General features: G+C 44.6%; 1 protein-coding gene across 1 annotated transcript in view; it reads left to right on the top strand.

Annotated features, from left to right (window-relative positions):
* Window positions 1-22,900, top strand: part of stk17a (serine/threonine kinase 17a) — a 64,250-nt gene that overhangs the window by 38,203 nt on the left and 3,147 nt on the right. Inside the window, exons 3-6 of the mRNA XM_078418238.1 lie at window positions 3,001-3,145; window positions 19,739-19,865; window positions 21,787-21,835; window positions 21,916-22,095. Coding sequence (XP_078274364.1) covers window positions 3,001-3,145; window positions 19,739-19,865; window positions 21,787-21,835; window positions 21,916-22,095 — 501 coding nt within the window. The remainder of the gene's footprint in view (window positions 1-3,000; window positions 3,146-19,738; window positions 19,866-21,786; window positions 21,836-21,915; window positions 22,096-22,900) is intronic.

Here is a 22,900-nt window from a genome sequence, read left to right on the forward strand (position 1 = left end):
GGCCACTTTTGAAATATTGCATATAATTCTGATCCCTCCAATACAGAAAAGATTTGGAGAGGGTGCAGAGGAGGTTTAATGCAATGATGCCTGGTTTAGGGAGTATTATCTACAAGGAGAGGTTGGTCACACTTAGATTGTTTTATCCTGGCATAGTAGATTGAGGGGAGACCTGATAGAAATGTATAATATTGTGAGGGGCATAGTGAAGGCAGTCAGAACCTTTTTTGTAGGGTGGAAGACGAAAGGCGAGATGTGTGAAACAAGTTATTTATGAGTGCCTGGAATGCACTGCTCGAGGTGGCAATGGAGACGGATGCGATCGTGGCATTTAAGAGACTTTTGGATAAGCACGTGGATTATGCTTGGGCAGATAAGAGTTGGCCTTGGCATTGTGTTCAGCACAGACATTGTGGGCCAATAACCCTGTACCAGTGCTGTATTGTTCTCGGTTATAAATAATGCAGATTATGCTGGAATATTTTAAATGTGTTTTGTGTCACCTACTATGTTGCTCTATATCCAATACAACTCTCATGTCATCGAATTCTGCAGCATAGAAATAGGCTCTTCGGCTCACTGCATCCATACTGATCCTTTTTGCCCGCCTATGCTAATCCATTTGTAAGCATTAGGCTTGCATATTTCTGTGCCTTGCTATTTACATACCTGTCTAGAAGTCGTGTGAACATTGTGTGAACATCTAATTCCAACACTTCCTCTGTGTTGGAAGAGGATGTTCCAGATGTCAATCAGTGGGTGCATAAATAAATCCTTTTTCAAAACTCCTTCCTTTCACCTTTAATCCATGCTCTCCCGTACCTTGTGGGAGAGGGGGAATTCTGTCTACCTATGCCTTACCTTACCTATGCATCTAATAATTTTATATACCTCCTATCAGGTCATCAATCAGCATCCGTCGCTTCAGGGAAAACAGACCCAGCCTATCCAATCTCTCCTCATAACTAAAGTCCTCCGGTCCAGACAATATCCTGGTTAAATCACCTGCACTCTAGTGTCACTGTGTCTGTGGTGACCAGAATGGCACACAGTACTCGATGTGCTGGAAGGAACTGCAGATGCTGGTTTACACCGACGATGGACACAAAGTGCTGGAGTAACTCAGCGGGGTCAGGCAGCATCTCTGGAGAAAAGGAATAGGTGACGTTTCTGGTCGAGACCATTGAATCTGAAGAAAGATCTTGACCCAAAACATCACCAATTCCTTTTTCTCCAGAGATGCTGCTTGGCCAGCTGAGTTATTCCAGCATTTTGTGTCTAACGCCACAATACTCAGTGTTTTGTTCAAAAAAGTGCTTTCAAAAGTTGCACATAGCCTCTCAACTTTTATATTCTATTCATGGCTTATTGGCTGCCTTCTCCATCCTATCAAACGTATTGCTACCTTTGGGGATATTATGAAGTTGAACCTGAAGGTCCCCCTCTTCATCATTTTTCGTACATGTGGCATTTTCTGTACCTACAACTGCCCCATAGATAATTGGGTCCATAGACTACTTCATATTGTTTCACTATTTGATAGTTTCATAACTTCTTTGCAAAGTACCCAATACAAATCTGTCAATTTTCAGATCAAACTAATTTTAATTGGGTAGGCAAATTCCTACAATATCACAGGGTGCAGTGCAGCTTTTCATTCAGTGGGTTCAGATTTACTGTACTAAAACATAGCAAAAACCTATTAAAAGGTGAAATCTACTGGATTAAACATAGTAAATCATTTAATATGGCACTAAAATTCTTCAACTGTGAGCATTACTTTAAAAAAAATCTATAGTTTTTTAGATGTACCTTTTAATTTTCACTGATCTATACCAGTTAAGAGGTTTTTTTGACATCAGTTTTGGCTCAAACATAACCTTTTCAACTCGGTTGCAGTTTTCTATCCAAAAATGTTAGTCTTCAGTGATTTGACTTCAGGATGTAGCACTACGAATGAAAACTTGTCTGTTCTTGAACTTGCCATCACTTTGCAATTTCATTACATGGAATAAAAAGACACCAGGATGGGTGTGGGTGTGGTGGGGGGGTCATGAATTGATCACTCTACTATGAGGCACAATCCATGCAAATCTGCCATTGGATGTGCTTGTTGAAGGGGTTGTTCCCGCCTGCTGATTGTAATGCAGCCTTCTGCTCGGCAGTACATGCTGGCCACGCACACCTGTGCTGTACAGGTGGACTCAAGTCCAACAGGACAACGTGACTTTGTGCAGCTCACCAACTCTGAACCTGTGCCAGATTAACTTGCACAGGTCCTGTTAAATGAATGGGAGAAAATTATTTGTCTGCAAAAGTGAAGTTTCGCTCTGATTTAGTTTTAACGTTTAAATTGTTTTGTGTGTGTGTGTGTGTATTGCCTTTTGACAGACTCTGGGTGACTTTAAATATCCTTAACATTTACAGGCGTTCGGTGACTATGAAGGTGGAATCTGAAAGAAAAAAAGAGTGTGGGAATCGAAAATAGCCAGTGCAGATATAAACAGAAAGAAAAAAAAGTTATTGAAATTTAGAAAGGTTGATTTTGAGTTCCAGAGGCTGCAATGTAGAGAAACTACACAGTGGTGTTACTCGAGCTTGTGTTGGGCCTAATATTATTTACCCTTCACTGTTTTGGCTAAACAGTGTAATATCTGTGTATTGTATTGTTTCAAAATTTGGTTCCACTGAAATCGGTGAAATTCAATTCAACTGATCTGCAGTTGTGACAATTTTGAAAGTTTATTTTTGGGATGAATTTCTATCTCAATGTAAATTTATTTTATCTACATTTGGGTTAATGTGGGGAGATGTTTTGCCAGATTTCAAGCCAGTCACTAGTTGTACACAATTGAGTGTGCTCATTATATGACTCCTGTAAATGGAAAGAAAGCTAGAGGGCCGAGGGCTTTATTCAGAGGAAGTGCAAAACAACCTTTATAAACCATTTACTGTCTCTGCTGCCACGTGTTACATTAACATCCACCCTTTCATCCACAGTGCTGCAGGCGGTGAGATTTTCAACCAATGTATAGCTGAGCGAGAAGAGGCCTTCAAAGAAAAAGATGTCCAACGACTCATGAGACAGATTTTGGAAGGTGTTGTTTTTCTGCACATAAATAACGTAGTGCACCTTGATTTAAAAGTAAGTCTCACTTTATTCTAAAAAAAATCTTAAAGTTGAAAGGAAATGGTGTCACAAGGTTGGACGCAAGCTGGCAGCTATTCCCATATCAAATCACATGGCCAATGGTCAGGAATGTGTGCATGCTTCTATCAGTTTGTGTACATTTTAACTCCTTTGATTAATAGATCAAAGCACCAACTACTGTTGTGTAAATATGGGCATGGGCAAGATACAGTTCTGGAGCTCTGTTTCATTTTACACCATTGTCCTTGAGTGATTTAAATGGTGCATTTCTTTGGATGTTAAACAGCTGGTGAATATATTGTGGAAATTGGGAGAATATAAAGATTCAAGGATAGGAAAATAAGTGTGCAGGTCCTGGGGAGAAGATTGTTCTAATTTCTTCATGGGTTAAGGAATGTGCTATTGGGAATGCCCACAAAAAGAAAAATGAGATTATGCATTTTGCATAATGACAAAGTGATATTTAAGATTAGAGTTTAGAGTATTATATGTACAGTGAAAAGCTTTTGTCGCTTGATAGCTAGCTTTTGTTGTGTGCAAACAAGGTGAGATTTAACTGGAACCTGGGACGGTGTAGTGGGTATTTGAAAAGAGCTGTCAAAGGAAGTAGTTGTGGCAGGTCGAGTAAAAACTTTTGACAGGTATATTTTGATAGGTATATGGCTAGTCAAGGTTGAGATGGATGTGGGCCAAATACAGGTAAATGGGACAAGCCCAGATGAGCATCTTGGTTGGCATCGATGAGTTGAAGAGCCTGTTTCCGTGCTGCATAAATCTATAAGAGAATTATTGGTGCTGAAAGAGAACCTGTAGTGGCCTGGAAGTGGCCAGAAATAGGCTGGACACCAGGCAGGCTTTGAAAGTTTAATGCAGGTTGTGAGCATCCACTCACAACGAGTTCCACCGAAGGGATGAACACTCCCCAAAAAGCCATGTGTAGAAATCCCGTAGTCTGTGGGCAGTCCCTCGTCCCTGTCCGTCAAGTGCCGAGGGGACTGACCCTAGGAGTGGCCTAATATCCAGGGACCGCCACAGGACCCCCTCCCCTCAAGAACCGGAGGTACGAAACAGACTGGAGGGCGCACGAGGCGACCAGCCCGGGTGCGCAGCATGCCCGGCGCAGGAACCGGCGGCCGACCGACGGGGACGGGGGGACGGAGCAGACACTGGAGGAGGTAACCTAGACGGAGGGCGACCTCGCAGGTGGGGCCGCACCACCAGCACCGGCTGATCAATGTCAACATGCGCTGGCTTCAGCCGCGCAACTGAAACGGTCTCACTCCAACCCCCCATGTCCAGGACGAATGTGGACCAGTTATGTTGCAGGACCCGGAAGGGGCCCTCATACGGCTGCTGGAGAGGTGTCCGATGAGCGTCCCTGCACAGGAAAACAAACTGGCAATCCTCCAGAGCAGGAGGAACGTGCGGTTGGAAGGACCCATGACGAGACGTGGGCACCGGCGCCAGCCTGCCCACCGTCTGCCGAAGACGTTGCAGGGCGGCCGAAGGCTTCTCTACCTGACCCTGTGCCGGTGGGATGAACTCCCTGGGAACCGTCAACGTGGCCCCGTACACCAACTCGGCGGAGGAGGAGGCCAAGTCTTCTTTGGGTGCGGTGCGGTGCGGATCCCAAGCAAAACCCACGGCAGGGCGTCCAACCAGTCTGGGTCAGTGAGCCATGCCTTCAGGGCAGCCTTCAGCTGGCGGTGAAACCATTCCACCGGGCCATTCGCCTGTGGATGATAGGCCATAGTGTGGTGTAGGCGAACTCCAGGAGGCGTGCCATGGCCGACCACAGTTCCGACGTAAACTGAGGCCGCCGGTCGGATGTTATGTCCAGCGGCACCCCAAACCGGGCGATCCAGTGCGCCGCCAAGGCCCGAGCGCAGGTTGCAGTCGAGGTGTCCGCCAGTGGAATAGCCTCAGGCCACTGCGTGAAGCGGTCGACCACGGTGAACAGGTGGGTCATGCCCTGGGATGGTGGCAGCGACCCCACGATGTCCACGTGAATGTGGTCGAACCGCTGCCGAGGGACGCCGAACCCCTGCAGCGGCGCACGCACGTGTCGCTGGACCTTGACGGTCTGGCACGGGATGCAGGTGCGTGCCCAATGTGCAACCTGCTTGCGCAGACCATGCCACATGAAGCGGGCGGCTACGAGGGCCGTCGTGGCCCGAATGGAGGGATGGGCAAGCTCGTGGAGCATCCAGGGACCACCACAAGCCATTGATTCCCTTTGCACGCAATGATTTAATTCAGAAGTGTTTGGGTTTAGCAGAGGGCGGGAGGGCGGCAGTGCAGCTGCACCTGGGCAGTAGATGGCAATACAATATGTCTAGAACAGACTGCATTCTGAGATAAGGTAACTCTCTCTCTCTCTCGGGAAATCAACCTGGGCTATTTTAAACCATCAAAGGTTCATTGCTGGCTGCTTGCCATCAGATGAGAAATCTAATGTTAAGTAATAATGCATTATTGGAATGTGAATTTGGTTTGGGGGTGGGGGGGGATGGGATTTGTTACAACAATCTGACGGGGTATGTTGGTCTTTTCAATAAAAAAGACAAGTTGGATTTATGGTTACAGTTGCCCAAGACTATGGATAGAATTTGGGAAAATTCATTTTGCAGCAAGCTAATCTATTTTGATAATTAATACCACAAATCCTTCACATTACGTTAATTGTTATATGCACTATGGGGAGATTTAGCTACAAAGAAAAAATCTTGCTTGCAGCAGCATCACAGGCACATGCACACAGATAACACATAAACAAATTATACCTTATTCTGAAAGAAAGATGGCTCTGCTAAAATTAGTACAAAAATATAATTAGAATATTAAAATGAGTGCAAGCGGTGGTCTATAGTCTTCCATTGTCAAGGTAGGATTATGGTTGTGCAGGTTGGTTCAAGAACCTGATGTTTGCAACAAAATAGCTATTCCTAAACCTTGGTGGTGTGGGACTTCAGGTTCCTGTAAGTCGATCAATGGTAGCAGTGATAATTGGACATGACCTAGTTGGTGGGGTTCATTGATGATGAATGCACTCCTTGAGTAAAAAGGTGCTGGTAAATCCGTTGTGGAATCTACAGACCATCATCGTGGGGCTGCAGGAGCTTAATAGGTTGGGTGAGCGAGTGCCTTCAGATGTTGAGCATTCCCTACACAGTTTGTGTTTGGTTTCCGTTTGAGGTAGGTTGAAAGACCAGGACTACACTTTAGCATATGGGAGTCTGAGTTCAGTAGTCTGGTAAGAACAGGGAAGAATCTGATCTTGAATCTGGTGGTGTGCTTTCAAGCTGTTGTATCTTCTGCCTGCAAGGAGAGGGGAGAAGAAGAAATGCCCAAAGTGAAAAATGTCCTTAATTATGTTGGCTGCCTTCCCAAGGCAGCGTGAAGTGTAGATGAAGTCAATGGTGGGGAGTCTGGCCTGTGTTATGGACAGCTACATCCACAGTTCTCTACAATTTCTTGTGGTCTTCGGTGAGCCCTTCTTGGGGATCAAGTTGTGATACATCTTGATAAGATGCTTTCTGTGGTGCACCTGTAGAATTTGGAGATATGCTGAACACCCTTCATTTTCTGAGGAAGTAGAGGCATTGGTATGCTGCCATGGCCGTAGTTGTCCAGAACAAATTGTTGGTGACATGAGATAATTATCTACAACCTTGCAAAGAATGTACTTAATCCTCTGCAGAGCCTTGCCCTTGTATTGAAATGTTTACGTTGTGCAAAACCATTGTTCCAACCATATCTTGGAGGTTACAGTTATGCCTTGGAGTCAGAAGCTTGTAGGTTCAAGCATGACTGTAGACGCAAGCACACATCACAGTTCTATACATCGGTGTAATACTGAGTTAGGTTTGTGGCCATCGAGGTGCCGCCTTTTAAATTAAACATTAGACATATCTATTCCAGGGTTCTCTGAAGTAGAGTAGTTTCCCCATGTGTTTGTTAAACTTGGCAACTCCTGCTCCCTTTTAAGCCACATCTTGATTTTGAGGGTTTTGTCATTTGTTTTCCAAACACTGTGCTGTTTTGTCCTTCCTATTTCTGAAATCTCCACCACTTCTATAAACCTTGATTATTTCTGTATTCCAATTTCCCTCGCCTTGAGTGTCCAGAATCTTTAATCATAGACCGCTGTGCCTTCAGTATTTGGCCATACAGATAACTGCAGTGTTCCAATGAAGAACTGTGGATCTGTACATCATGGCAAAGGTGCAACATGTCACTGCTGCAGTTGTCATCCTTCCTCCCCTCCCTCATTTCCTTCACCAGCATCATCATCATCGTCCTGCTCTCTACCTGGTCCCAGGTAGCAGATGTGGATATAAAATTAGTGCAGTAGTTAAATTAGAAGATCTGCATTAACAATCCAGGAATTGAGTTAAAATCCCCAACATGCTAGCAATTTTATTGCAATTGATAATTTGGATTTTTTTTAAATGACTCTCCATTAATAATAGTGAACACAAAATACTTCCGAGTCTGAAGAAGGGTTTCGACCCAAAACATCACCCATTCCTTCTTTCCAGAGATGCTGCTTAACCTGCTGAGCTACTCCAGCAAATGTGTCTACCTTCGATTTAAACCAGCATCTGCAATTCTTTCCTACACATACTTCCGAGATTACTGTGTGCTCGTCTGGTTCACTAATCCCATTGAAATCTATTGTGCTTCCTGATTGTGTCTCGAGGCCCAAAACACACACTGTTTGCTCAGCCCTTTAATTGTATCCTTACTGCCATTGGATCTGTCTTCACTGAGGAAGATACACACAATCTCCCAAATGTTCTAAGGGCCGGAGAACCTAGGGTGATGGAGGAACTGAAGGAAATCCACATTAGGCAGGAAATGGTTTTGGGTAGACTGATGGGACTGAAGGCTGATAAATCCCCAGGGCCTGATGGTCTGCATCCCAGAGTACTTAAGGAGGTGGCTCTAGAAATAGTGGAAGCATTGGAGATCATTTTTCAATGTTCTATAGATTCAGGATCAGTTCCTGTGGATTGGAGGATAGCAAATGTTATCCCACTTTTTAAGAAAGGAGGGAGAGAGAAAACGGGGAATTATAGACCAGTTAGTCTGACATCAGTGGTGGGGAAGATGCTGGAGTCAATTATAAAAGACGAAATTGCTGAGCATTTGGATAGCAGTAACGGGATCATTCCGAGTCAGCATGGATTTACGAAGGGGAAATCATGCTTGACAAATCTACTGGAATTTTTTGAGGATGTAACTAGGAAAATTGACAAGGGAGAGTCAGTGGATGTGGTGTACCTCGACTTTCAGAAAGCCTTCGACAAGGTCCCACATAGGAGATTAGTGGGCAAAATTAGGGCACATGGTATTGGGGGTAGGGTACTGACATGGATAGAAAATTGGTTGACAGACAGAAAGCAAAGAGTGGGGATAAATGGGTCCCTTTCGGAATGGCAGGCAGTGACCAGTGGGGTACCGCAAGGTTCGGTGCTGGGACCCCAGCTATTTACGATATACATTAATGACTTGGACGAAGGGATTAAAAGTACCATTAGCAAATTTGCAGATGATACTAAGTTGGGGGGTAGTGTGAATTGTGAGGAAGATGCAATAAGGCTGCAGGGTGACTTGGACAGGTTGTGTGAGTGGGCGGATACATGGCAGATGCAGTTTAATGTAGATAAGTGTGAGGTTATTCACTTTGGAAGTAAGAATAGAAAGGCAGATTATTATCTGAATGGTGTCAAGTTAGGAGGAGGGGGAGTTCAACGAGATCTGGGTGTCCTAGTGCATCAGTCAATGAAAGGAAGCATGCAGGTACAGCAGGCAGTGAAGAAAGCCAATGGAATGTTGGCCTTCGTAACAAGAGGAGTTGAGTATAGGAGCAAAGAGGTCCTTCTACAGTTGTACCGGGCCCTGGTGAGACCGCACCTGGAGTACTGTGTGCAGTTTTGGTCTCCAAATTTGAGGAAGGATATTCTTGCTATGGAGGGCGTGCAGCGTAGGTTCACTAGGTTAATTCCCGGAATGGCGGGACTGTCGTATGTTGAAAGGCTGGAGCGATTGGGCTTGTATACACTGGAATTTAGAAGGATGAGGGGGGATCTTATTGAAACATATAAGATAATTAGGGGATTGGACACATTAGAGGCAGATAACATGTTCCCAATGTTAGGGGAGTCCAGAACAAGGGGCCACAGTTTGAGAATAAGGGGTAGGCCATTTAGAACGGAGATGAGGAAGAACTTTTTCAGTCAGAGGGTGGTGAAGGTGTGGAATTCTCTGCCTCAGAAGGCAGTGGAGGCCAGTTCGTTGGATGCTTTCAAGAGAGAGCTGGATAGAGCTCTTGAGGATAGCGGAGTGAGGGGGTATGGGGAGAAGGCAGGAACGGGGTACTGATTGAGTGATCAGCCATGATCGCATTGAATGGCGGTGCTGGCTCGAAGGGCTGAATGGCCTACTCCTGCACCTATTGTCTATTGTCTATTGTCTATTGCCATATTTAAAAAAAGATAAACTAAATGGGCCATTGAACCTTACAAAGACTCGCTCACAGATATGGGAGCTTGTATCTGAATTGGGAGATTCATGGCCAGCAACCTGACATAGTCTTACTCAATGAATTCTACGTTGCATAGTGTCCCACGTTCCTCTAGCACAATCACTGCAGAGAATGGCAGGCAGTGGAGAGTGGAGTGCGGCAAGGCTCGGTACTGTGGCCACAACTATTTACAATATATATTAATGATTTGGATGATGGAATTAGAAGTAACACTAGTAAGTTTACGGATGACACAAAGCTGGGTGGCAGTGTGAACTGCGAAGAGGATGTTAGGAGGTTGCAGGGTGACTTGGACAGGTTGAGTGAGTGGGCAGATGCATGGCAGATGCAGTATAATGTAGATAAATGTGAGGTTATCCACTTTGGTGGCAAAAATAAGGAGGCAGATTATTATCTCAATGGTGGTAGATTAGGTGAAGGGGAAGTGCAATGAGACCTTGGTGTCCTTGTACACCAGTCACTGAAAGTAAGCATGCAGGTACAGCAGGCAGTGAAAAATGCTAATGGCATGTTGGCCTTCATAACGAGAGGATTTGAGTTCAGGAGCAAATAAGTCCTTCTGCAGTTGTATAGGGCTTTGGTGAGAACACATCTGGAGTATTGTGTGCAGTTTTGGTCTCCTAATTTGAGGAAGTACGTCCTTGCTATTGAGGAAGTACGTCCTTGCTATTGAGGCAGTGCAGCGTAGGTTCACGATGTTAATCCCTGGGATGGCGGGACTGTCATACGAGGAAAGATTGGAAAGACTAGGCTTGTATTCACTGGAGTTTAGATGAGAGGGGATCTTATAGAGACGTATAAAATCAAAAAAGGGCTAGACAAGCTAGATGCAGGAAAAATGTTCCCAATGTTGGGGGAGTCCAGAACCAGGGGACACAGTGTAAGGATAAAGGGGAGGCCATTTACAACTGAGGTGAGAAGAAACCTTTTCACCCAGAGAATTGTGAATTTGTGGAATTCTCTGCCACAGAAGGCAGTGGAGGCCAATTCTGAATGAATTTAAAAGAGGGTTAGATAGAGCTCTAGGGGTTAGTGGAATCAAGGGATATGCGGAGAAGGCAGGCACGGGTTACTGATTGTGGATGATCAGCCATGATCACAATGAATAGCGGTGCTGGCTCGAAGGGCCAAATGGCCTCCTCCTGCACCTATTTTCTATGTTTCTAGTCCATGCCAACATGAAAGAAACCTGGACAGCATCCAGTAGCAATTAATAATCATGTTACAAAATGCCAGGCCATGACCATCTCCAACAAGGGAGAGTCTGAAAGCCAACCTTTGACAGTATCAACATTTTGGAGGTCACCAGTGACCAGAAACTCAACTGGATCAGCTGCACAAATACTTTGGTTACAAGAGCAGGTATAAGTCAGGTATTCACAGGTTCACAAGTTATAGGAGTAGAATTAGACCATCTGGCCCATCGAGTCTACACTGCTATTCAATCATGGCTGATCTCTGCCTCCTAATCTCATTTTCCTGCATTCTCCCCATAACCCTTGGCACCCGTTCTAATCAAGAATATGTCTATCTCTGCCTTAAAAATATCCACTAATTTGGCCTCCACAGCTCTCTGCGGCAATGAGTTCCACAGATTAACTACCCTCTGACTAAAGAAGTTCCTCCTCACCTTTCTAAAAGAGCGCTGTTTAATTCTGAGGCTACGACCTTTGGTCCTCGTCTCTCCTTCCAGTGAAAACATCCTTTCCACATCCACTCTATTTATGCCTTTCATTATTCTGTAAGTTTCAATGGTCCCCCCCTCCACCTTCTAAACTCCAGCGAGTAGAGGCCCAGTGCTGTCAAACGCTCATCATCTGCTAACCCACTCATTCCTGGAATCATTCTTGTAAACGTAAAGTTGAGTATAGGAGCAAAGAGGTCCTTCTGCAGTTGTACAGGGCCCTAGTGAGACCGCACCTGGAGTACTGTGTGCAGTTTTGGTCTCCAAATTTGAGGAAGGATATTCTTGCTATTGAGGGTGTGCAGCGTAGGTTTACTAGGTTAATTCCCGGAATGGCGGGACTGTCATATGTTGAAAGACTGGAGCGACTAGGCTTGTATACACTGGAATTTAGAAGGATGAGAGGAGATCTTATCGAAACGTATAAGATTATTAAGGGGTTGGACACGTTAGAGGCAGGAAACATGTTCCCAATGTTGGGGGAGTCCAGAACAAGGGGCCACAGTTTAAGAATAAGGGGTAGGCCATTTAGAACTGAGATGAGGAAACACTGTTTCAGTCAGAGTTGTGAATCTGTGGAATTCTCTGCCTCAGAAGGCACTGGAGGCCAATTCTCTGAATGCATTCAAGAGAGAGCTGGATAGAGCTCTTAAGGATAGCGGAGTCAGGGGGTATGGGGAGAAGGCAGGAACAGGGTACTGATTGAGAATGATCAGCCATGATCACATTGAATGGCGGTGCTGGCTCGAAGGGCCGAATGGCCTCCTCCTGCTCCTATTGTCTATTGTCTAAACCTCCTCTGGATCCTCTCCAGTGCCAGCACATCCTTCCTCAGATATGGGGCCCAAATTGGGTGGTGCCACCAGTGGCTGCCTCGCCAGCAGTTTGTCTGTCCTTTCCACTGTATTTTATTATTTTAAGTATGTGTTAATGTTTTAGTGTTTCTTGGTTTGTTTTATGTGGGGGGGGGGGGGGCGGGAGAAATTTGGGGAAACTTATTTTTCCAATCTCTTACCTCGACGGAGATGCGATTTTTCTCCGTATCGTATCTCCGTCCCCTCTGCGGCCTAACATCGTGGAGTGGTGCCGCCTTTCCTGGAGACCAGCCTGGCGTTTCAACCTGCGGGCGCGACGCGGACTTTAACATCGGGAGCTGCGATCCTTTGCTGAGGAGAGCTCCAACCGCAGGGCCTGTAGACTTTAACACCATGAAGCCTGCGGTCTCTAGTAAGAAGAGGCCGACTCGGGAGCTCCAATGCCGCGGAGAGTGTTCCAATCCGTCCCGACGCCGGAGTTTCGGTCATCCTGACGCGAGGGCCTCGGACAGTCGGCAGCGGCGACTGCGGATGGTTCAACAGCCCCGACCGCGGGTAAACAAAGAGGAAGAGGATTGAACTTTATTACCTTCCATCACAGTGAGGAATGTGGAATCAGCTGTGGTGGATGTTTATGTTAAACTTTATCTTATGTGGCTGTGTATCTTGTTGCTTTTTACTTAGTATGGCTGTATGGTAACTCAAATTTCACTACCTTAATTGGAACATGTGACAATTAAATTGAATCTTGAATCAAATCTGCTCACAGTACTGTATTCTGTAATGATGCTTGCCTTCCCAACATCTACAAGGTACATTATGAGCATGATGAAATACTCTCCATTTGCCTGTATGGTCTAACTCTTGAAGCTTAACCCATTTGAGACCAAGCAGCTTCTAATTATCTACCACTTTAAACATTTATTCCTCCTCCCTCCATAGCTTATGGTTGACTGGTTCTATAAGATGCATGGTACTTTTTCAACTAGACTATTCCGATAGCATTTCCCAAAATCGCATCCACTCCCACCAAAATGGACGAGGGAAGCAGGCACATAGGAACATCACCACCTCCAATGACTCCTCTGATTTGCACACCACCCTGACTTGGAATTGTAACAGCATTTCTCTGTTGTTCCTAGATCGAAGTCCTTGCAGGAACTTGCTACCCAACAAGACTGATAATACTTCTCCCAGAAAGATTACAATCAAGAAGGTGCTCACTGCCTCTTTTATTGAGGCAATTTAAAGATATGGAATGAATATTGGGTTTGGTAGCAAGGTGTACATCCAAAAAATAAGCTGTTGTTTTGTGAATTCTATCAGAATTCACAAAAAGGAAACAACATAGTGGAAAGATGCAGCACTAATTCACTAATAGCAATTATACCAAATGCTGAGAAACGATGGATTTTCTTTTTGCTTGATTTTTAAATTGAGATACAGCGCGGAAACAGGCCCTTCGGCCCACCGAGTCCGCGCTGCACAGCGATCCCCGCACATTAACACTATCCTACACACACTAGAGACAATTATTTTTACATTTTACCCAGTCAATTAACCTACATACCTGTACGTCTTTGGAGTGTGGGAGGAAACCGAAGATCTCAGAGAAAACCCACGCAGGTCACGGGGAGAACGTACAAACTCCGTACAGATGGCGCCCGTAGTCAGGATCGAACCTGAGTCTCAGGCGCTGCATTCACTGTAAGGCAGCAACTCTACCGCTGCGCCACCGTGCCTTTGATCTTAGGTTAAGGAGAGAAATGATGAAAATCTTTGTGATTGGGGAATGTAATGATGGATTACTTTCACTGGAACAAAATGGGAACCGGCAGATACCTATCCAAAGTTGCAATTTACATTGTCGTTGGAACATTAGCAGACTATCTTTGATTAGACTTTACTGGCTTTACCTTGCACTAAATGTTCTTCCCTTATATATCTATATGCTGTAAATGGTTCGATTGTCATCATGTATTGTCTTTCCGCTGACTGGTTAGCACACAACAAAAGTTTTCAATGTACCTCTCTATACACGTGACAATAAACGAAACTGAACTGAAATACTTTGCCACAATAAAATGGATATAATTTCTTGTTTGAAAACTATACTTGTAGGGAAAACATTGAGGGGGAGAGAGTGTGCAGGGGATAGTTGAAGTGGCTCAAACAGAACAAAACATCAGACCTGATGGATTATATGCCTGGTTTCTCATAAATAACAATTATTCTATAATTACTTTGTGTTAAAGCCCCTGATGGCGACGAAAAGAGTGTGTACAATATTCATGCAGTACAAGAAGGGGGAAACCAAACACGTAATTTTACTTCTCAGGTGCTCTGGGTCAATAAGTGATTTCTATAGTTTGCAATATTCATATTTATCCCTGTATTTATGTTATATGCCACTGAAAAAAATTAGTTATCTTGTCGCACCAAATTAAATATCCAAAATCATTGATGAAACAAATTGTTTTCTGTTTCAAAGATAGACACAAAATGCGGGTGTAACTGAGTGGGTCAGGCAGCATCTCTGGAGGAAATATATAGGTAATGTTTCGGGTCTGGACTCCAGCCATTTTTTAGTTTCAGGCAATTGTAAAGCTGACCGGCTGAATGTAACATTTGCACATTTTAAACGTAGAAGAAAAAAAAAGAATTAAAAGACCCTAATATATGTAGTATGTATTTCCATAGGTTACTATGAATTTGAAGGCAGAACTAGGTAAAATAAAAATACCTTTTGTACAATCTGTGGAAGACAACACAGACTGAGATTGCAGGATATAAACAGCATAGTGAGTGGATGATTATTACTTGTATTTGACCAATCGACTGTAACTGCTGTTTATTTGTAACCTTGTTAGGGCAAACAAATATATGGGAACAGGCCTGGGGCATTGCAATGCTTGAAGTTGTTTTTCCATTAAGTTTCTGACTGACACCTAACCTAATTCTGGGCCTGCCATATTCATCGAGAAAAGAAAAACAATTCATCTCGTATTTAAAATGACTAAATGAACAGATACCTGCTCTTTGTAGGAGGGAGCAGCATACTGCTATCGCCCTTTGCACGAAGAAGTATTTTTAAACTTTTCCAGTGACCTGTCTTTTTTTTAAGTTGCCTTTCCCCCCCCCCTTCCCCCCTCCCCCAAGACTTCCCCACCAGCTGAAAGACTTTCAGCTCTGACACAGATTCTTTCAAAAATTCCAATTAAATTGCCCTTTAACCTTATGGTTATTATTCTAGGGAAGTTGATTGCATTTTACATTTTTTGTAATGTAACCCCTGGAGTTCTGGTCCATCTTTGCTGCATTTCCAAGACAAACATAAATATTTCATAGTTCAGTCTGAGACTTAAGACTTAAAAGACTTAAAAACTGAGAAAAAGGTATTCCGGTTAGATAATCATTGATTCTATTTATCTGGGCGATATGGCACTTGGCATAGTATCCAGAGCAAAGTGTTTATTTAAAAATCCTAACAATAAGTGAGTTCGGTAGCTCGACTGCACATGCGCAGGTCATAGGTCACAAGAGCTATACATTCTCACCGGCTGATAACAGCGGGGAAGAAACGGCTCTTGAATCTGGTGATAAGTGATTGCAAGCTTTTATATCTTGTGCCCAAATAGAAAAAAAGATAATGAGGAAGGAGTGTGATTGTTGCCCTTGTTTTCCAGGCGTTGTGGTGAGGAAGAGGGAGTCCACTGGAGTTTTAGCCTGGCTTGTCCGCCGTCCCGGGCAATGGGGAAAAAGCCATATGGTTGCGGGCTGTGCGGTTGGACTTTCGCCCAGCTACTGGGCCACCTGCGCATGTAAACGGTCGTGCTGTTGTTGCCCGAAAGGGCTTCGGGCACTCCTTGAATTTGGCGAGGCACCGACACTGGCGACCGGCCCTTCCAATGCAAGGCATGCAGCCTCGGCACTGCTGCAACACTGGTGCTTGCACACCGCCGAGCAAGAATTCCGCTGCAGGCTCTGCGGCGAGTTCTTCCCCGTGCGGCCATAGTTGGCGCATAACACCGTCGCATCCACTGGCAACTGGGTTTTCACAACCCAATCGGGACTGTCGCGGTACAGATGCGCGGCCCGGAGCGGGCGGCTCCCGTTCCACTCTGACGCCTGCAGGAAGGATTTCCACAGCGCTGGCTACCTGGATTTTGCACAGCGGCGAGACCCCGTTCGCCTGCGAGGTCTCACGGCTGAGCTTTCGGCAGCCCATTGCAGCTGAGAGCCACGGGCGGCAGCGGCCGTTTGGCTGCCAGGTTTGCGGCAAAGTGTTCTGCAACCCATCTTACTTGCAGAAGCAATGGCCAAGTGGCTCTTCAGGTGCAAAGCGTGCGGCAGGGATTACTACAGCGCCTCGTAACTGCTGATCCATCAGCGCTTCCACAGCGGCGAGTGCCCCTTCAGGTGCGAGACCTGCAACAAGAGCTTCCTCAGCTCTTCCTCCTTCCTCCGATCTGCCACAGCACTAGCCGACCAACAGGTGCTATCGGTGTGAGTGGCGCGCACCTGGAGTATTGTGTCACACAATACTCCAGGTGCGGCCCACAATACTCCAGATGCGGCACACAATACTGGCACACAATACTCCAGGTGCGGCCTCCCCAAAGCCCTGTGCAGCTACAGTAGGACCTCCTTACCTTCTCCCCTCTGTGAGTCCCCCTGTGGATCTCCAGAGAGGAGGAGTAGATGAAACGGCGGTGGCAGAAGTCGGTCGGATAGTGCTGCGGCAGATCATTGGAAGGACCGGTCGGTGCCTCACCAAATTCAAGGAATGCCCGAAGCCCTTTCTGCACACCTCGCATCTGAACAATGCCCGGTGGCCCGGCAGCTGGGCGAAAGTCCAACCACACAGCCCGCAACCGTGTGGCTTTTTCCCCGTTGCCTGGTACGGCGGCCAGGCTACAACTCCAGTGGGCTCCCTCTTCCCTGCCGCGATGCCTGGAAAACAAGGGCAAACATCACACTTCTTCCTCATATTTTTTACTATTTGGGCACAAGAAATAAAAGCTTGCAATCACTTATCACCAGATTCAAGAGCTTCTTCCCCGCTGTTATCAGCCAGCGAGAATGTTCAGCTCTTGTGACCCATGAGCTAAGCATGCGCGGTCGAGATACCGAACTCGCTTATTGTCTCACTATTAGATGGTCTCCAGTCAGTGGGGAAACAAGCTCTAATAACTTAAACAGATTATCTTGAGATGCAAGATACTGCAAATGCTGTAATCTTGTTCAAAACAACAAAGTGCTGGAGGAACTCAGTGGTCAGGCAGTATCTGTGGAGGGAATGGAGTCCAGGGTCAAAAGTTCAATTGTCATATGTACTGAAATGAAAAAATGAAATTCTTTCGTGCAGCTCTGCAACAGGTTTGTAAATGCAGTACTCAATAGATAACATAATAAACAAGAAAAAACAATCCAGTGCAAAACTAAAGCTCAAAGTCCCTACAGCAACCAAGGCAATTTGTAGTTTGATGCTTAGTTGGTGTTTGTAATGTTCTATAGCCTGATGATTATTAGGAAGAAGCGATTCCTGCACCAAGCGGTCCTGATGGCAGGAGTGAAATTGGAGAGTTGCCAGGGTGGTGTGGGTCCATGATAGTGGTGGCTGCCTTTCTGAGGCCATGCCTCATAGATCCCTTCGATAGTGGGGAGGTCGGTACCTGTTTTTGTATTCTCCTTCATTCCTGGACATTCAATGTGCTGTAATGCAGATAGCCAATATGCTCTATACCATACATATGGTATGGGTTCAAGGGAGTATTTGTCGGCACACCAAATCTCATGAATCTTAAAAGGAAGTAGAGGCATTGATGTACTTTATGATTGCATCAATATGCTGGGTCTAGGACGGGTCTTCAGAGATGTGCAGGTCCTGAAATTTGAAGTTGTTGACTGTCTTCATCGCTGACCCGCCGCTGAGGGCGGCTTTGTGGATCCTTGGCCACTGCCTTCTAAAGTCAGCCATCAGATCCTTGGTTTTACTGACATTGAAAGCAACGTTGTTGTTCTGGCACCATTCAATCAGATAATCGACATGACCCATCATTAGCCGGAAGGAATTTGTCCAACGACAATGATGTTGGCTAATTTAAAGATGGCATTGTAACTGTATCTGGCTACAGTCATGAGTATAGAGTGAGTAAAACAGGGGACTGAGCAGTCTTGAGGTACCCCTGTGTTGATGGCTGTCGAGGAATTGCCAATTCGTACCTATACTGTTCTGTTGATGAGAAGTTGAGGATCCAGTTGCAAAGGGATGTGCAGGGACCAAGTTCTCCGAGCTTGATAATACCTTTGAAGGGGACGATGGTCTTGAACGCCAAGCTGCAGTGGATGAATAACAACCTGACGTATGTTTTATTGTCCAAGTGGTCCAGTGAAGTACCAACGAGACAATAGACTGACAATGTTCAGGTTGGCACCTTTCTTCGGATTGATAAATAGGTTGGAAAAAGATGGAAAGGAGAGGGTATTATGGGACAAGTCCTTGCAAGTGATAGGTGGATGCAGGTGAATGGATTTTGACTGGCAGATGGGTGAAAAAAGTGAAAAAGGCTAAAGATGAAATGGAGACAAAGAGGTATCAGATGAGGAAAAGAGTGAAATGTAAAGCCAGAGGGAGGGATATGAATGTATGGAGACAAAGGGAGGTTTAAAGAAAAATAAAGGACGCGAATGGGAGCTGTGGGAGATGCGTGTATGGAGAAATGTGCGCTCTGGGTGATGTGGGGAGAGGGCAAAGGGGGTTTTATATAAAATTGTAAAATTCAATGTTCATACCGTTGGGTTATAGGCTACCCAAGCAGAATATGAGATGACATTCTTCGTGTGACCTCTCTGACAATGGAGGAGGCCAAGGCCAGAATGGGAAGGAGAGTTTAAAGGGTTAGCAACTGTAAGCTCCAGCAGGCCTTAGCACAGACAGTACAAGTGTTCAAACAACATAGTTGCAGTACAGTGCACTAAATATGTTATGTACATCCATTGTTAGAAGGAAGCACTTGTCGGTATCTTCAGTCTGCGTTCTGCGAATCTTTTCAGTTCAGTATACTAATGTATTTACATTAAGTTACTGTTGAATTATTGTACCAGAGCATATGACTAAGTATGGGGAAAAATTGAGAAAATCATATGCATTTGTGAAAATAAAGGCAGCAAATATGTTAATTCAGCGAGTGATACAATAACACTTCCATATCTTCCTGAAAAAGGTGCACGTGCAACGTTTGAGCAAGCACCTTGTTTGTTTGTCTATTGAAAAATTGGTGTAGCAAGGCCTTTTGGACTTGCAACTGACTAACAAATCCTAAATTTTAAGGTTGTGCAATGTTACCAAGTTAAACTTGTGTTCAAATTGCAATTACTTTAAGTTTGTGCTCTACAATAGTAATGCATGTATAGAATTGTACATTTAAAATGTGACTGTAAATTAAAGCTGCTGTTTTTATTAGTACTGTATTTATTAGTCCAGTTATTCCTTTCCCAATTGCTACCTAATAGTCTATGCTGTGCTTCCATTTCAGCCTCAAAATATTCTTCTGACAAGTGAAACACCCCTGGGAGATATTAAAATAGTTGATTTTGGCCTTTCTAGAAGAATCAGTAATAATGAAGAGCTAAGGGAAATCATGGGAACACCTGAATATGTAGGTAGGTAATCCGCGTTCACACTTACTGGAGCAACGGCTGCATACCTTGAAGAATCTATGAACCCTCCAAAACCATGTCATGTCTTTCATTGTGTCCGCCTTAACCTACCTGATCTCCCGGTTGCTCAGCACTTTAACTCTCCCTCCTATTCCCAATCTGACCTCTCTGTCCTGGGCCTTCTCCATTGTCAGAGTGAGGCCCAGCGCAAATTGGAGGAACAGCACCTCAAATTTTGCTTGGGTAGCTTACACCCCAGCGGTATGAACATTGAGTATAAGAAAATAACTGCAGATGCTGGTACAAATCGATTTATTCGCAAAATGCTGGAGTAACTCAGCAGGTCAGGCAGCATCTCGGGAGAGTAGGAATGGGTGACGTTTCGGGTTGAGACCCTTCTTCAGACTGATGTCAGGGGGGCGGGACAAAGGAAGGATATAGGTGGAGACAGGAAGATAGAGGATCTGGGAATCTGGGATATAGGTGGAGACAGGAAGATAGAGATCTGGGAAGGAGGAGGGGAAGGGAGGGACAGAGGAACTATCTAAAGTTGGAGAAGTCGATGTTCATACCACTGGGCTGCAAACTGCCCAGGCGAAATATGAGGTGCTGTTCCTCCAATTTCCGGTGGACCTCACTATGGCACTGGAGGAGGCCCATGACAGAAAGGTCAGACTGGGAATGGGAGGGGTATGAACATTGACTTCTCTAACTTCAAATAGCCCTTGCCTTCCCTCTCTCCCCATCCCCTCCCCCTTCCCAGTTCTCCCACCAGTCTTACTGTCTCTGACTACATTCTATCTCTGCCTCACACACTCCCCTGACATCAGTCTGAAGAAGGATCTCAACCCAAAACGCCCCACATTCCTTCTCTCCAGAGATGCTTCCTGTCCCGCTGAGTTACTCCAACATTTTGTGTCTACCTTCCTTTTAATTTACTGAGTTCATATTATAATTTTTTTTTAAAATACAACCCTGGAGAATTTTTCCTCAGCAGGTGTACTATAGAGAGGAACAACACTTGGCCCATTGTGTGTATACTATCTCCTCAGTTGACCAATACAATTTATCCCATTCCTTTCTCCATAGCACTGCATGAATACTTGATTAAGTGTCTTTTCTGAATGCTGCAGTTGGATTGATTTCACCATCCTCTATTGTTACTTTGTTGTTAAACAAATTGCCATGCTTTTTAAAAAGACACATTTGTTACTTCTATGTGTTTTGGGGGTTTTTGGTTTATTATTGTCTTGTGTACAGTGAAAAACTTTGTTTTGCATGCCATCCAAAGAATTCAGCTATACCATCATAAATACAATCAAGTCAATTCATGTTAGATAGAGCATCGGGCACGATACTGAGTGCAGGATATAGTTCTCTGCGTTGGAGTCAGTTCCATGACAAAGTCTAATGTCCACAATGGGGTAGAGGTGAATTGGACAGTTCCAAGGCCTAGAAATGATGAAACTGTTCCACAAAGCGTGGGTGTGTGCAAGAGGAACTGTTACAGGTTGCCAGTGGTTGAGGCAGGTACAATAATAATGCTTAATAGATACTTGGGTAGGAAAGGTTTGGAAGGATATGGACAAAATGTGGGCCAATAGAACGAGCTTCGATGGGGCATATTGGCATGGAGGAGTTGGGCCTGTTTCCTTAATGTATACTCTGAAGTTAAGTTTAGCTGTAAAAATGGACACATGATGATTAACACTTCTGGTGCCTATGTTAACACTTCAGTTGACATAACATTATTAGAAAATTCAGAATGTTTTCTCCCTTCTTTCTCAAAGTGGGGATCACATTTGCTGTCATTTGATCCATGGGAACTATTCTAAATCTGTAGCATCATGAAAGATAACAGTGCCTCCACGCTTTGATTTTCAATAAATTAATCCTTAAATCCGTTATTTTCCTACATTTACAGCTCCTGAGATTTTAAATTTTGAACCGATTAGCACTGCAACAGATATGTGGTAAGTAAAATTCTAAGCGTAACCTTAAATCTTGAGGCAATTAAATTGGCCAAACTGTTGCTGATAGTTTTTCTCTCCAGGAGTATAGGTGTTCTTGCATATGTCATGCTGACAGGGATCTCGCCTTTCTTGGGAGATGACAAGCAAGGAACTTTCCTCAACATTTCTCAGATAAATCTCAGTTTTACAGATGAAGATTTTGAGCATGTCTCCAAACAGGCCATAGACTTCATTAAGTCACTTCTTGTAAAGGAACCTGAGTAAGTTGTTATTTTCATTGTGTTTTCTACATTTTACTGATGCCATTGTCAAACCTTTTGAAGCCATCCTCGATGACAGCAGCTTCTGTTGTTTGGAGCTGCAGCGCGGAAACAGGCCCACCGGGTCCATGCTGACAAGCAATTCCAGCACACTAACACTATCCTACACGCACCACAGACAATTTACAATTTTACCGAAGCTAATTAACCTACAAACCTGTACATCTTTGGAATGTGGGAGAAAACGGGAGCACCCAGAGAAAACCCACGCAGGTCATGGAGAATGTACAAACTCCATACAGACAACACCCATAGTCAGTATTGAACCCAGGTCTCTGGTGCTGTAAGCCAGCAACTCTACCGCTGCACCACCGTGTCGCTCTTGGTTTATATTTTGTATCTCCAGGTCAGTAGTACTTAGTTGCACTGACATAACCGTTATCTTTTGTCTTTAGATGTTGAGCCTTTGGTTCAAATTGTATTGGTGATTTTTATGGTTGATAACTGAAGCTAATTTTTAATTTAGTACCAATGAGCTACAATGAGTTCCTAAGGACCCCATTTTCATAATTATTTTTTCAAACGTGCATGGAATAAAAAGGGATCCATGCGAAAGTAGAGGTTAATTACAGATGCTCCCCGATTTACGATGCTTCGACTTCCAATATTTCGACTTTGCGATGGTGCAAACGGCAGCGAGCCACAGCTCGTTTCCGGCCACATGATCAAGTGTATTAAATGCATTTTGACTTACGATATTTTCGATTTGCGATGGGTTTCTCGAAAGGTAACTCCATCGTAAGTT

Source organism: Rhinoraja longicauda, chromosome 2 (genome assembly GCF_053455715.1).
Source record: "Rhinoraja longicauda isolate Sanriku21f chromosome 2, sRhiLon1.1, whole genome shotgun sequence".
NCBI lineage: Eukaryota > Metazoa > Chordata > Chondrichthyes > Rajiformes > Arhynchobatidae > Rhinoraja > Rhinoraja longicauda.